General features: G+C 37.0%; 1 protein-coding gene across 1 annotated transcript in view; it reads right to left on the bottom strand.

Moving 5' to 3' along the window:
* Positions 1 to 8,092: 8,092 nt before the first annotated feature.
* Positions 8,093 to 16,983, bottom strand: part of LOC134672244 (atrial natriuretic peptide receptor 1) — a 98,789-nt gene continuing 89,898 nt past the window's right edge. Inside the window, exons 20-23 of the mRNA XM_063530145.1 lie at positions 16,347 to 16,539; positions 10,868 to 11,020; positions 10,187 to 10,307; positions 8,093 to 8,364 (exon numbers count right to left, since the gene is read on the bottom strand). Coding sequence (XP_063386215.1) covers positions 8,093 to 8,364; positions 10,187 to 10,307; positions 10,868 to 11,020; positions 16,347 to 16,539 — 739 coding nt within the window. The remainder of the gene's footprint in view (positions 8,365 to 10,186; positions 10,308 to 10,867; positions 11,021 to 16,346; positions 16,540 to 16,983) is intronic.

Genomic DNA, 16,983 nt, shown 5'->3' with positions numbered 1-16,983 from the left:
TAAATGTGCTGTGATATCTAATATACCTATTTGTTTATTTTAGCACGTAATAGGTAATATTTTTAGGTATTTGTCACCACTTTAACTATAATATACTTAGGATAGTGAAATAAAACATACATGTAGATAAAAATGTGTTTTATCTAATTCTGACATCAAAATATTTTAAGTTACAACTACATTAAAACACAATTAATTGACTTACATAAATGGAAGCCGCTATGAAACGATCTACCTACTAAGAGATACAAGGACACAACTGAATTGTACATTTTCCGTAACATAATAATCATAGATAAATGTTTATAAAACAACAATCTACAGCTTGGCAAAAAGAGTAGAAATTAAAAAGTGGCAACACTGTAGTGTCGTCCCATTTTCTTATATAAATTGGTTTGAAAGGGACGACACTACAGTGTTGCCAATTTTTAATTTCTCCTCTTTTTTGCCAAGCTATACTCGGTCAAGCCATTTCCGTCAGTAGAAAAGAGCGGCAAATTTAAAAAATGTAGACGTGAGGAGTTATCGTCTCAAAGAAAAATTGAATTTCGCGCGTTTTTCTACTGACAAACTTGTTTGACCGTCTGTATATTTCGAACTCTACCCCTGTAATATTTTAAGCATGTATCTACTAACATTAAGGAACATTTATACAAAAATAGACATTGATATAAAGCCAACGATGTAAAAATATAAAATTGTCAAGTTATGTCTAATCTACACTACATTATATATTTTTCTACTTTAGTACATAGTTGGCACAATTTGATATAAATAATGTAGTTAATTCAATTTTACCTAATTAACAAATACTTAAATATGAGTCTACATAAACTGTGGAATCAATAACAATTTGTCATTTTTGTGTCGTGTGACGTTGTTTAGATTAAATATAATGTAATTTATAATATATGGTCAAGCAAATCTTGTCAGTAGAAAAAGGCGCGAAATTCAAATTTTCTATGAAACGCTGTCCCTTCGCGCCTACATTTTTCAAATTTGCCGCCTTTTTCTACTGACAAGATCTGCTTGACCAAGTATATGTAGTACGATTTTTGTCGCGTGCGAGTATTACAATAAGGGCTGATTTAGACGGCGCGCGAACTCGCATGTGATTTTAGTTACATTGAGGACTGTTGGTTACGTTAAATTCAACCGAACGAACAAACCCGCAATGTAATGAATCTCGCATGTTAGTTCTCGCATCGTCTAAATAAGCCCTGGAGCGAGATAAGTTGTCTTTCTCGCATGTCCTTTCTCGCTGTCACTTAGTTCTAATTCTCCTGACGTGTTTTCCAATACAAGTCGAAGACATTTTGTCCTCTAATCTCATTAAAAATTGTGTAAAATCAGCACATGTATGTATATAAAAGGTATCTTTTCGTTATAAACAGAATATAATTATATCCCTGATATTTAATTCTGACGTAGATAATTACGTACATGAATCGAATTCACATAGCGCTCGCATGTCAGTTTATAAGATTACGGGTAGTAATTAGGTTTGGTTGACGTTCACAAGTATTCTACTTCGCTGGCGCAATATTACAGGGTTCTATGTTTCATTTTTATCGAACTGAAATTTGAACATTGTCATAGTGACATTAAGTCGAATTTCAACTATCTTGAAAATGTGATATAGAACCCTGTAGCATCTGATGGAATGGTCCTTATTGGAGATGAAGAAGGACCCTTCTCTGATGGAAAGCCACAAATAAGAGCTTAGGACAAAAGCATTGTGCTTCAACCCCGACTGAAATACATAGTAGCGATGATTTGCATAATTTAATTTAATAGTCGCTGTAGCTGCATTTACGACGCGTGTAATGTAAACCCGGCTTTACGGAGCCGGCTCAATGTTTACCCGTTGTTTCCATGTAAATGTCGGAAAATTAATGTTACGAGTAGGTATGTGTGTTCAGCAGGAATCATTGTGCGATTATTAAGTGAATACACAATTTGCTCGTCCGTTTTTTTTTGCATTAGAAATAAGGTAAACAATCTTGATGTGTCTTGCAATTGAAAAACCCAGTTTAAAAATAAGTTAATGCAAATATGTAACAATTATGAATCTAATACGATCATTTATATTCTTCTGCTTTCATACTTAAGTAATAGTTATTGATTTTTAAAAAGCGTTTTTCGATTAAAAGACATGTCAGGATCGCTTACCTTCTTTCAAGTTCTCTCTAATGCTAAAAAACGAACTATAGTGTTGATATTTCCTTTGTGAGGTTGTACCTATTTGTCGATATTGAATCGGCTTGGAAAAAGCTTTATGTTAATAATATTACATAAGGAGACCTCACGATTATTTTGCTACAGTGAAAGTAACTCAGAAAAATACACCTACCACATGAGTACTATATACAATTTTATGATAAATAGTATTGTATTTACTAAATACAATATTATTAATCTTAAAATTAGATCGAATTAATAAAAATTAAAAATATACACGTGAGGTTATGCTATTCAAAACAGCATAACCTCACGTGTACGTTGACGTGAGGTTATGCTATTCAAAACAGCATAACCTCACGTGTATAGTTCCAAATATCACCAAGGGGGAGGGGGCTCAAAAAGTAGCCGAAAATACCTTGCGTGATTTGTGCACAGCCCCAAAGACACTTCCACAATGTTTCCGTTTTAATTATGCCCAGTCCTGTCGCGCCACGTTATACAATGTAAATGTAATAGCTTCCACGAGCGATTGCGTATTCTGTGACCTAGGGCCCGATTCGGATTTTGAAACAGACATCTAGATATCTTATCTTTTAGACATCACCAAGATACGATAACGATATGTTTAAGATCAAACCGTTCAAATTTGACATTTGCGCGATTCTGGGGATACTCTTGAACGATTTCCACAGGATATGATTTAGAGATCCAATTCACATCTAATAGATATCTTACTCTATCTAACGTAAAAGTGACATTGGTTGCCCGAATTGCGCTGCAAAAGAGAACTAGTTGACATATAAACTATAACGTATCTAGAATGGATCTAGTACGTGTCGTTTCTTGTGAATATCTTAAAGTTCGAATGCGGCAGCTAGGCAGTTCTGTAAACTTAGATATTGCGTAGGTATTATCAAAGATATATTGATTGAGTAAGATGGGTAAAATCTAAGACAATTTCGTGCTTCGAATTTGACAGGTTAACGAGATGGCGCTGTACAGCTCCATACATTTTGCGGTAACTCTGATTGTCAAAAGTTGACGTTTGACAACTAAGTGACCGCAAAATATATGGCGGAGTACAGTGCCATCTGTTTTGGTTGTCAAACTGAGGGGCACGTTTTTTTCTTAGACTTTACCTCTCTATTACAATATATTCTCTTTGGTATTATGTAATCTAGGCACAATAGGGTATTTGACTGTATTTAAAATAAATTATTTTACACCATGCATGAAATAAAGCACCAGAATATTAATAGAGAAACGTAGACCGCAGTTAGTTTTAGACACAATTTATATTTTAAAACCCGTATAACACTATATAAATAGTAGGTAATTTGATTGCAACGTCACAAGACATGCTAGTGCTTTATATAAATTCCATAGTAGCAAAATCGTTTTACAGTTCGAAAAAAGCGGCCAAGTGCGAGTCGGACTTGCCGATGAAGGGTTCCGTAACAGCCAGTAACATAATAAAATAGCGGTTTACGATTTATGACGTATTAAAAAAAACTACTTACTAGATCTCGTTCAAACTAATTTTCGGTGGAAGTTTGCATGGTAATGTACATCATATATTTTTTTTAGTTTTATCATTCTCTTATTTTAGAAGTTACAGGGAGGGGGGGGACATATGTTACCACTTTGGAAGTGTCTCTCGCGCAAACTATTCAGTATAGAAAAAAATGATATTAGAAACCTCAATATCATTTTTGAAGACCAATCCATAGATTTAAAAAACAATTTTTGAGTTTCAGTTGTATGGGGAACCCCCAAAATTTATCTTTTTTTTTCTAAAAATCTTAATGCGGTTCATATAATACATCTACTTACCAAGATTCAACAGTATAGTTCTTATAGTTTCGGAAAAAAGTGGCTGTGACATACACGGACAGACAGACGGACAGACATGACGAGTCCATAAGGGTTCCGTTTTTTGCCATTTGGCTACGAAACCCTAAAAAGAAACTGATTTGACTAGTAGTCAAATACCCTATTCTGTAGGATAAACAGACATTACAATATTTTTACATAAAATTGTATTGAGATGACACCTCCTGTCACCGCATCCAAGCTAATGTAATAGTCAGTACTAGCTGTTGCCCGCGACTTCGTCCGCGTGGAATCTTATCTTCAATATTTTACATCTTTAGTACCTATAATTTTCATATCCAAGCAATGTTGAAATTAAGTACTTTTCTTTTTTAGCAAGTTGTATGAAGTTTTAAGTCAAGTGGATTTTGATGTTGGTTGCTGAAATTACTTTTTTTGTATTCTCATAATAGGTACCTATGCCCTTATACAAAGATTCAAGTTCGGCACTCACAAAATATCTGATCTCCATACAAACTTTCAACCCCTTTCTCATCACCTTGGGGGATGATTTTCAAAAATACTTGAATTAGTTTTCATGTTTTTTTAATTTAATACCTTTTTTTTGCAAAAAGTTCAAGTTCCTAGCTTAAAATTAAATTTATACCCCAAGACGAACTTTCATCCCCTTTTTAACCCCCTTAGGGGTAGAATTTTCAAGAACGTTGCAATTACTTTTTTTGTAATCGGCTATTATGCCTTTCTAAGAATTTTCAAAGCATTAGTAATGGAGTCAAACTTTGAAACTCATTTTAACCCTGTTAGGGGATGAATTTTACAAAACGCTGAAATGACTTTTATTGTCTTTTAATAGTATCCCCAACTACAAAGATTCAAGTCCCGCGCTCGAAAAAATGTTTGATATCCATACAAAGTTTCAACCCCTTTTTCGCCACCTTGGGGGATGAATTTTAAAAAACGCTAAAATTCGTTTTCTTGTATTTTAATAATATATCTTTTAACGAAGTTTCAAATTCCTAGCTCAAAAGAAAACTTTAACCCCATACAAACTTTCATCCCCTTTTTAACCCTGTTAGGGGATGAATTTTACAAAACGCTGAAATTACTTTTATTGTCTTCTAATAATATCCTCAAATACATAGATTCAAGTCCCGCACTCGAAAAAATTTTTGATATCCATACAAACTTTCAACCCCTTTTTCACCACCTTGGGAGATGAATTTTCTAAAACGCTGAAATTAGTTTTCTTGCATTTGAATTTAATACGTTTTTACAAAGTTTCAAGTTCCTAGCTTAAAATAAAATTTGCACCCGAAACGAACTTTCATCCCCTTTTTAACCCCCTAAGGGGTTGAATTTCCAAAAACGTTGCAATCACTTTTTTTGTTATAGGCTATTATGTCTTTCTAAGAAGTTTGAAAGCATTTGTAATGGATTAAAATTTTCAACCCCTTTTTAACCCTGTTACCCCATGAATTTTACAAAACGCTGAAATTACTTTTATTGTCTTCTAATAATATCCCCAAATACAAAGATTCGAGTCCCGCGCTCGAAAAAATTTTTGATATCCATACAAACTTTCAACCCCTTTTTCACCACCTTGGGGGATGAATTTTCTAAAACGCTGAAATTAGTTTTCTTGTATTTGAATTTGATACGTTTTTACAAAGTTTCAAGTTCCTAGCTTAAAATAAAATTTGAACCTGAAGACGAACTTTCATCCCCTTTTTAACCCCCTAAGGGGTTGAATTTCCAAAAACGTTGCAATCACTTTTTTTTTGTTATCGGCTATTATGCCTTTCTAAGAAGTTTCAAAGCATTTGTAATGGATTAAAATTTTCAACCCCTTTTTAACCCTGTTAGGGGATGAATTTTACAAAACGCTGAAATTACTTTTTCATCACACTTGCTCGGAAAAGATGTATTTACACGTAGGGCTTGCGGGCGGGAAATTGAAATTTTCGCCCTAGGGCGGAAAAAATCTTTTCCGAGCAAGTGTGATGAAAAACACTTATTTACACGTAGGGCTTGCGGGCGGGAAATTGAAATTTTCGCCCTAGGGCGGAAAAGTGTTTTATACAGAAGTTTGTTTTTATTAATTCTCCTTTTTTTCCTTACAAGTGTGATGAAAAACATTGTGTGTGCCACGGGCGGTAAAGAAATTCCGAACTCGTGAACATTTTAAGCCCTCGCTTCGCGTCGGGCTTAAAATTGACACTCGTTCGTAATTTCTTATTTCCCGCCCTTAATACACAATGTACTATTCCTGTCTTCTAATAATATTCCTAAATACAAAGATTCAAGTCCACCACTCGAAAACATTTTTGATATCCATACAAATTTTCAACCCCTTTTTCACCATCTTAGGGGATGAATTTTCAAAAACGCTGAAATTAGTTTTCTTATATTTTAATAATATATATTTTTACGAAGTTTCAAATTCCTGGCTTAAAAGAAAACTTTAACCCCATACAAACTTTCATCCCCTTTTTAACCCCCTTAGGGGTTGAATTTCTCAAAATCGCTTCTTATCTCTTGTACACTTTATAAATGTATTCTGGTGTGCAAATTTCAACTTTCTGTCTTTTGTAGTTTCGGCTCTGCGCTGATGAATCAGTCAGTCAGTCAATCAGCCAGGACACTTGCATTTATATATATAGATTACAAATGGTAAAAGGAAATTTCAGATTATATTCAGTAAAATAACATTTGTTAGATGTTTTTTATGTTCTCGAATGGCAATTAATTTTCAAGATAAGATATTAACGCAATCCACAAACATTTCAAAAATAAAAGATGAATACGTTACGGTATGTATTATGATGACTCTTTACATACAAAAAAATAATCATGTTTTAAGGTTATTAATTCGTAATTACTAAACTAAGTTAAATTTCAACAGCATGTTAAAGAACTTGCCCCGATTTTTTCAAATCAAGGACTTTGCCCCGATTTTAGATTAGGTACATGTCGGGCCTAACCCACAAAATAAATATTACGTTTTCATTCAAATTAAGTCCGAGCTCGGCATTAGAACCGATTTATATTTCACATTTTATGCTCTAGAGAGAAAATTGGATTTTCCTCCACAATATTAAGGTCTCGCTCGTAATCTTTGCGACCGAAGATATAGTATAAAGAGGTTTTCATGTTTATACTTAGCAATCTAATAATTGGCATTTATAAGTTTTAATTTTACAAACTTTCGATTAGGCCTCTCTTCGTAACATATACATTTCTAACAAATAATCATGAATTAATAAAATACTGAGTGTAGCATCTAATTATACACATAATACTTACATTTAAATAATTTTTATTTAGCAGCATATGAAAGAAAATTATAATGAAAAATGTACTAAAACGAGTATCTATAAATACAGTATTCCTTTTAAGTACAGAACTTAACATTATTATTCAAATAAGTAAATAGGTATACAAAAGGAGTCTTACAAATAGTAGGGGAGCCCAAGAGGGGATTTTTGTGTTTACTCGAGCGCGTCGGATTAAGATATGAGTTCGTCTGTGGATATGATATCTTGCTACCCCGTGTAGTTCTACCTTTACCCCTTTTAGCCATCTATGTTGAGCCCTTGGTTGTTGGGGGGTTGGTGGGGGGTTCAATAAATTGTTAAGCAGATTGTGGATTTGGTAATATTAGTCCAAATTAACTAGCCGTCAATTTTGTGTTCGTGAGATTAAGAAAATGCCTACAAATAAGTGTTATATTAAGTTATAGAAAAAATATAGCATTAACGTGGACAGAAACGACCAAACCCATAAACTGCTTAACGATTTTTTAACCCTCCACCAACCTCCGGCTCGCTGGAAAAAAAACTTTATATCACTTTTTTTTCTTCTTATCATCTAATATTTCGATTCCAATAGATCAGTACAATGCTCGAGTAACTACACATTTATCATCGTCGGATCCCGAACTAAATAAATAAAACACACAACAACAAAACTATAAATAAATGCAACAATAAATGGAACACGTAACTATAACTATATTATGGCATGGAAATTAGAATTCTTACAATAAACAACATTAGGAACGTTACCGGTACAAGGTTCAAGCGGCTAGCGTCGGCGGATCGACCACCAAATACGGGATATGCTGCGCTATAGTCGGCTGCGGCAGCGCCGGGAACAGTATCGGGTACTGCGGCGGCGGCTGCGGCCCCGCGGCCAGCGGCCTGGCCTCAGGCTCTGAGCAATGCAGCAGCCAATGGGTTAGCATTCGGCCTCGCCCTTTCAGTTCCACTTCGCCTCGACGCTCGACGACAAACGTGCCCCATTGGTCGAGCAGCGCGCGTGTGCTTTCGCTTAGGTGAATGCGGAGGGCTAAAGACGCAAAGACAGGAATCAGTAATCAATAATCATATTCATTTTTTTTATGATCCTTCACGATCAGGCGGCCTAGCCAAGTTTACAATCGCTTGCGCTTCACCATCGAATCGCTTTGTGTCTCTCCATCACTCTTCCATATTAGTGAGACAGTGACAGTTGCGTTTCGTTCGCTACGGAGCGTTAGCGATTGGCATGTCAGACTTCCTCCAAATACGGGTAGGTGTTGGTTTACGTTAAAATATTTTTATTACCTAAGTATTATAGAAAATTAAAAAGAGTATTTTTATACTTTTTACCGGGTGTTGTCTGTAACACGAGCAAATAATTAAAACATAAAAATTATGAATCCTCTAGACTTCCTCTTCTTCATACAAAATTAATATTGCAATTTAATGTAATTATTATGTACGCTGACATCAGTGTGTTAGACGATGCTTGTTACGCTTTAAACATAACAAAATTTGCAATACATGGCGTCTTAGAATAAACTTTAAAATATAATAAAAATCGTTAAGTCGTAAGCATAAGTTATTTTTAAAAGTTGCTGAACAAATGTTGATTAGTTTGAAGAGTATTTACAGCCTACTGTTTAATTTATTGCTCGTGTTACAGGAAACACCCGCTATATTTCAATTTAGTCAATTTATCTGTTGCCATGAAACATCATAATAACACGAAACATTTGTAATTAAATATCGCCATACTTTGATCTCTCTACTTAATTAGGTGTTCGCTGAAAATTTAATATCTCAAGATTTTTCCATTAAATTTCTGCTCTATATTTTAGACAAACTTGAGATTGAAATTATTTTTAAATTTTGGAAGGGGTCGAGCCAACTTTCTCTAAGTTTATTAAATATTCTCTAAGTTTATTGAAGGTACAGTCGACGTCAAAGATATGTTTACATTTTTCGCCTTATTACAAAGGAGTAAAGTGCAAAAGTGTAAACATATTTCTGACGTCGACTGTATACTTTAATTCATTAGGAAAGCTATAATTACTCGGATTTCAAATAGGCCAATCAAATTTCTTTTTTCCAGGAATTAATTCCCAGGAAATCGTCTTATTAATACCTTCATTTTGTTCTAAATCCGTATCGTAATCCGATTTTCTCCATTCTAGGAGTTGTGGAAAAAATTTTGTTCGAACGAAACCGAGACTTTTTCACTTACTGTGGGCGCTAATCACACGTTATCGTTTCGCCTCTACGATGCATTATCGTTACATAACGGAAAACCCACGTTATCGGCTACGCCGCGACGTTCCGTTACCCGTAGCTGAGAACTGAATGAGTTAGATAAACGAGTACCTACTTTGGTGTGACGCTTAATTTTAAACTCGGTTAAATCCGTTGGACCCTCTCAGCAAATATCTACCGTATTACTTTTTCTTAATACCAAAATCGCAGTCTGACTTACCCGAGTTTGAAGTCACTTGACTCACGTACGGAGTGTGTGGATGTCCGTCGATATCCCCTTGTGGGGGGTGTGAGCGGCCTTTTCCGCCATCCGGTTGCGGAGGCTGTATCAAGTCGCGCCCCAATTCTGGGGCGGTCATTCGCGCGTCTTTTTGTGGACGGCTGTGTGTCAGGTGTGAGCCAGCTTTGTCACTACCGGCCATTATCCAACCCCGCGTCCCCTAGCCTGGTGATACCGTTAGAGCGGGGCCAGAGGGCTTACCGAGAACCACTTTCGACGTGATGCCTCCCTGTCACACTTACGTACGAATTTACAAGTGCGACAGAGAGGCAACACGTCGAACGTGGTTCGCGGTAGGCCCCCAGGTTTCGGGGCCGCAGACTCGCGTACGACTTACGTTGCCCAGTGGACTCCATCCGGCTGGCCGTGTTGACGGTGTCGCCGAACAGACAGTAGTGGGGCATCTTCACCCCCACCACTCCGGCGCACACAGGCCCAGAGTGAACGCCTACTCGAACCTACATATGGAATTTAAACAGCATAAAACACCTGCAAACTTAGAGACAGGTTTGTAAATGCAATATTTACACAATTATCTAGCGTTAAGAACAGTTACTTTGCGGAAATCCGAAATACACTTATAGGTATGTTTTGTGGATTAGCAAAGTACTTAATTATATTTTTGTTTTAATTATTAACCACCACAATTAGGTTTCAGTATCACACCGTTAGAAGACGCACACAAAGACGGCATGAAAACGTCGACATTTTTAAATTCAGACTTATTTACCTATATATGTCAAAACACAGAGAAAACAAAAAAACACAGACAAAAGACAAAGACAGACACACACAAAGACAGTCGAAAGACAGAGGAGAATGGAAGAGAAAAACATGTTGTGCCGACGCCACATAGGTATCGTGGGATAAGGGCAGGGGAAAGAAAAAGAAGAGATATGTCTGTAAAAATAATGATCACTCCGACAGACCAAATAATAAATAATATATATAGGTACCTATACGTCAGTTGGATGATGATGATGATGATGATATATTTTACAATATAAATTATTATCACCTCTAGTCGATGGGCAGGTCGATGTCGAACAACGAAACCACGGACAGCCTCGACTATTGCAAGCGCCATCAAACAGATTTCTCGGGCGTGTTGGTCGCCATTGCGCTCTGGCAGACCTGACACCACCATGTAGGCGTCGCCTATTGTCTCCACCTGTGAAGAAAAACCATAGACCTAGTATACATAGATGAGCTATACGCGTGCCTCCGTGAGGGACAAAACATACGCAAAGCGACAATATTAAAAACACATTTTAACATTCCTGACTACATACCTAAGAAATCTACGTAATTCGGTCGGGTTATTTGTTGCCCACCATAAACCATATAACATTTTTGGTGGGGAACAAACAAAAAGTGAGACTGAGACAAGGACAAGCAATAATACTGCTTTCTCTGCTACTCCTACTGAAATTTCCATAAATGCATCTCGGTCGGACGTTTGGCCCCTCCCCCGTGTCATCTCTATATTATTGTACCTCTATGAGATAAACAGTTGAAACTGTCCGTCTAAAGCCCCCTCCAGACTATGCGCGTGAATCGCGGGCGAAGCCGCGAACGCGAGTGTGGAGTCTAGTTCGCTGATATGCGAAATCGACTCCAGACTCGCGTTCGCGGCTTCGCGCCGCGATTCGCGCACGAGTGTGGAGCGGGCTTAAGCTAAAGCTGTATCTAGTCGGTATGATCACATCGACTGATTTGATCAGAAATGAAATTGGCGTCAATCTCCAATTTAATCACCAATTTTAGGTTTATGATGATATTGATAATATTAGAGCCCTCTAAATTGAAAAAATGCCCCATTCGAAAATACTGGCGTCACAAATTGGTATTCTTGCGTCCGCACCTCATTATATCGGTAATATCAGTCATTATCGGTGGTTGAATTCGGCGAGCCAAATTGGCGTTTGCGTCCGCACGTCCTGATTCGATCGGGAAATTTAATCAGATTGGCGAAAAATTTACTAGTCTGGATACGCCTTAACTCTGCATCAGTTTTGCAGTACAAAGTGTAAAGGTGCCACTTTAATTGTCATTTCAAAATCAGTACCTACATCTTGCGCTTATAACTAATGATTTTATTTAAAATTCGAAAGTCGCGAATTCGATATCGAAGTAGTAAGGCAAATGTACTGGTGCTCGACGCGGTCCCAGTACATGTCATCTTGAAACTTAAGTCATTATCAATAGAAGTGACAGCAAGATGTCATCTATTGGGCATTAGCATGTCGAGCACTAGTACGTTTACCTTACATTTAGTATAAAAATAGCCTATATACATATTTCTTGAATAAATTACAATAATTATTTTTAGTGTTGTAAAAATAGAGATTTTACAAAATTGCTCTCCATCTTCAAGTGGCAGAAACCGCCTCGTGGACAATTTACGTCATTTAAATTTGAAATATGAATAATTAAAATAAAATCGAAATTCTAATAACTCTAAAATGACGTATGCCACTTGAAAGGTTATACTGTGAAATATACAGATCAATTTTGCAAAATCTCTATTTCTACAACACTAAAAATAATTATTATAGGTAACTTATTCAAGAAATATGTATATAGGCTATTTTTCATATTTCAAATTTAAATGACGTAAATTGTCCGCGAGGCGGTTTCTGCCACTTGAAGGGTTATTAAAAATCAATGGCGGCGGCCGTTTTGAAGTAACTGCTAATAGACTTTTATATCTTTAGCCATAAAGGCCCCTCGTCTTCTCTCTTAGAAATATTGAAAAGTCATAAACATTCAATATTTACGTTTATTATTATAGCACTCCAAGAAAATATTTATAAAGAAAACTTCGTCTTTTAAAAGTTAAAGTAATTTAACTTTTGCTTTTAGGACACAAGCTGGCAAATTTATGGATCAAAGTCAAGATAATAAAAGTAAATTCTGCTAACAATAACTACTTTTTCATATTTTTTTAACAGCCTGTTATAAGCTATAATATTCTACACGGTGTAACATGAGGAAACCGAATAATTTTAACCACGCATTTCTGAGGTCAAAAGAAGTAAAAAATGTAATATGAGTTTAGGTAAATTTCGCCAAAAAAAAAATTTTTTTTGTTTCGTTTTTTTTTAAATTTTTTGAATGTATTTGTACATAAATAATGAATGTTATTGGTAAACTTGTCACTTAAAATGGATTTTTACATTTTTTTTCCGTAAAGTAGGTTCTTTTTGCAAAGTGTTACTTGTCACTTTTTGACATCTATCAATAAGGATATTTAGGCTACGTCCCTTAAGCAGCAACATCACCATCAAAAATGCCTTTTACACCATGTAACAATAAAAACTTATTTTTTTTAAATTAATAATATCTCTGAAACTAGGCGAATATCAAAAAAGTTTATAGGACATTTTTGTCTCTAAATATGATCAGGAATACGCTGTTAAAATTATTCGGTTTACTCATGTTACACCGTGTATAATAGTGTCCCACTGCTGGGCAAAGACCTCTCCCCTTGATTTCCACGACTCCCGTCTTATTTTGCGGCATCCACTTGGTGGCTATACTATACTAATTCATATTAATCAGAAATATTTTCAGTTAAAACTTGGAAATTTCATTTACGTATTTATACTACATGCTCAATTACACTTTGTGACTATGTAACCGGAACGACCCAATGACCTAATTTTATATTGGTTAATCGTGATCTGGGGCAATAACGTCACTGATGAAATTATCTGAGATGAACGAGTATTCAAATAGTTATTTACGATCATCATCATCTCAGCCGTAAGACGTCCACTGCTGAACATAGGCCTCCCCCTTGGACCTCCATTCGTACCGGTTGGAAGCGACCCGCATCCAGCGTCTTCCAGCGGCCTTAACGAGGTCGTCCGTCCATCTTGTGGGTGGACGTCCTACGCTGCGCTTGCTAGTCCGTGGTCCCCACTCGAGCACTTTTCGACCCCATCGGCCATCTTCTCTGCGCGCAATGTGTATTTACGATTCAAGCGCGAAAAAGAGGAAATTCGAAACGAGTGGCGATAAATTAGAACGCAACCACACGGAGTCTTTTAATCGACACGAGTTGCGAATTACCTATTCGCATGTGTATCGTACAACGTTTTACAGTACGTTTTACAGGCCCTTTAAACGTTTGACATACGCCCGGAAAGTGCTGTTTTACCCACTAGTGCGGGAAAGTATGTAGGTACTGTAAATAATATTTAAAGGGCCGTATGAAACGATACACGTGTGAATAGGTACGGTAGGAAATGTTTTTTTTTTATTGTTTTCTGGTTGCTTTAAGTAGTCGTTAAAGTCGTTAGGCCTAAGTCGTTTTCACCCGTCGCCCGCAGCCGACAGCGGCCCGCCGCCCGCGGAAAGTATGTAGGTACTGTAAATAATATTTAAAGGGCCGTATGAAACGATACACGTGTGAATAGGTACGGTAGGAAATGTTTTTTTTTTATTGTTTTCTGGTTGCTTTAAGTAGTCGTTAAAGTCGTTAGGCCTAAGTCGTTTTCACCCGTCGCCTTAGTGAAAACGACTTAGGCCTTAGATATGAATTACCAATTCAGCTCGAGAAGTACCTTTTAGCAGTACCCTACACCCTGGATTATAATTTCACCTAATCAAATACCTAATCCAAGCTAAGATACACTTCGCGTCGTTGCGCCACAGCAGTAGGTAAGTAAGTAAATACCTAAATCTTTACGAATGGATTGTCATGGTCATATGACTAATTTTCCATCCGTAATCAAAGTGCTAAATGACCCTTTTTAAGATTCCGTACCCAAAGGGTAAAACGGGACCCTATTACTAAGACTTCGCTGTCCGTCCGTCCGTCCGTCTGTCTGTCAGTTGAAATTTCCACAGATGATGTATTTCTGTTGCCGCTATAACAACAAATACTAAAAACAGAATAAAATAAAGATTTAAGTGGGGCTCCCATACAGCAAACGCGATTTTTGACCAAAGTTAAGCAACGTCGGGCGTGGTCAGTACTTGGATGGGTGACCGTTTTCTTTTTGCATTTTTTCCGTTTTATTTTTTTTTGCTTTATGGTACGGAACCCTTCGTGCGCGAGTCCGACTCGCACTTGGCCGGTTTTCTCTTTGGGTCTAATCAAGTATAATGTCATTAAGCACGTTTGAAAGTTTTGAGTTAGGAATAGGATATCCTTGCCCAGAATTTAACTCGAGAAAGTGACAGATTGTCACAAAACTGGCGACGTCCCGGTCGAGATGGCAAATTTTGCGATATTCTAAGCACAGCGTAATTATATAACGATAACTATGCTAGCTTCCGGGTAGCCATTTATTTCATTCAAAGTTCAAAGATGAAACATACTTTATTCATATATTCTAGCAACAAGCGCTAATGAATAGTTTTTTCGTTTTCCTGAGTCAAAGAGGACCCCAGTTAAGTAGGCACCATCCATATGGACATATTTATTTGAAAACTGACAATAATTATGTTAACTTTACCTTAAAAACGACAGATTTGTGTATAGGTATCTGCATTATATATATTTATTGTTCAACAAACATTTTCGTTAATTGTTAGTATGTACAATATGTAGATAATGTAGGTACAATCTGTACATGTGATTCACGAAAGCTGGAACAGAATTTATTTTAGATTTCTTACAGTTCAGTACATATCCCGCGCCAACTGTTATATTATGAATCAGCCTATAGAAGTTATTACTTAATATCATATTACATAACCCTGGACGACCAAGGCACACGTAGGTACGTATAAGCATTATCAAAGGATAGTATATATGTAAAACACGATGTAAAACAAGGCATAATTGGCGATCTTGTACTAATTAGAAATGAACACGGCTGTACAATTAAGGTACACACAGTAGCGTCCTAACGATGTTCGGTACATTTGGGCAGACAATGTCCAAATAACATTTCAGTAACGAGAATATGTCCTTTTCGTTCCCTTACATTTATTTATTTGAGTTTGAACATTCTAAAAGAAGAGGGGTTCTAACATTCTAAAAGTACTACTACTTACTTACTTGGTTGGCGCGATGACCCAAAATGAGTCTTGGCCTCCAACACAAGAGCACGCCACTTTAATCGGTCAGGAGCGGTATCCCGCCAGCTTTCGCCGACTCCGAGCTCATGGAGATCTGCCTCCACTATAGAACATCTGATAGCCGAGCCGAACATAATAGGTGAGACCAAAGTGCATCGTCTCCGCTGGCTTGGCCATCTCGAAAGGATGGGTGAAGATCGGGCAGCCAAAAAGGCTTACTTGGGTCGACCAAATGGACGCCGTCCTGTTGGTCGTCCTAAATACCGTTGGGCAGATTCTAAAAGTATAAGGGTCTTATATTAAGTTGGCTTTATCTTGGCGCGCTTATGCCCTTGATCTTGGTAAGTACCTAATAGGTATGTGAGATTACATAAAGTTCAAAACTGAATGTGGAATGCAATAACTTGCACTCAGGCTCTCACGAGACTACACAACAAGACAAATGACATGCAAAAACGTACCTTATAAACATCATAAAAGCCTATAATCCTGTCGAAAGTGCTGTACAGGTCGTTGAGCAGATCCACCACCTGCATGGGTGTGGAGGCGGCGCACAGCTCGGTGAAGCCGACTATATCGCTGAAGTAGACCGTGACGCACTCGAAGCTCTCCGGCTGGACCACCTCGCCAGCCATCAGTTGTTGGGCTACTGGCCTGGACGAATAGATAAATGGTAAAGCTAGTTCGTTGATGGTAGTTGGTTGGTGGCCGTTTTGTCGCCTAATTAGTGTTTAGTTTTTTTAACACTTTAAAAACTCTCGCGTTTTGTACACATATTTAATTTTAGATCCGTTTGTGTAATTTCATTTGTAATAAGTCAATGGTCTTGTAGGAATCGGAATCACACCCATGATACCAATACGATATGTGTTTTTTTGCACCCTATGGTTATGTGGTGTGGTGTGGGTGTGTGTGGTGTGTGTGTGTGTGGTTATGTGGTTGTGTGTAGTTTGTGTGGGTGTGTGTGGTGGTGGTGGTAGTGTGTTTGTGGTGTGTGGTTATGTATGTGACATTCTTTGAAAATAACATTCTCGTAATAAATAATGGTTCTTCCTTTGAAAGTAGTCCACAAAAACATTTTATGTTCTCGCGAATAGG

Source organism: Cydia fagiglandana, chromosome 16, assembly GCF_963556715.1.
Source record: "Cydia fagiglandana chromosome 16, ilCydFagi1.1, whole genome shotgun sequence".
NCBI classification, from domain to species: domain Eukaryota; kingdom Metazoa; phylum Arthropoda; class Insecta; order Lepidoptera; family Tortricidae; genus Cydia; species Cydia fagiglandana.
This window is presented reverse-complemented; position numbering and strand designations above follow the sequence as displayed.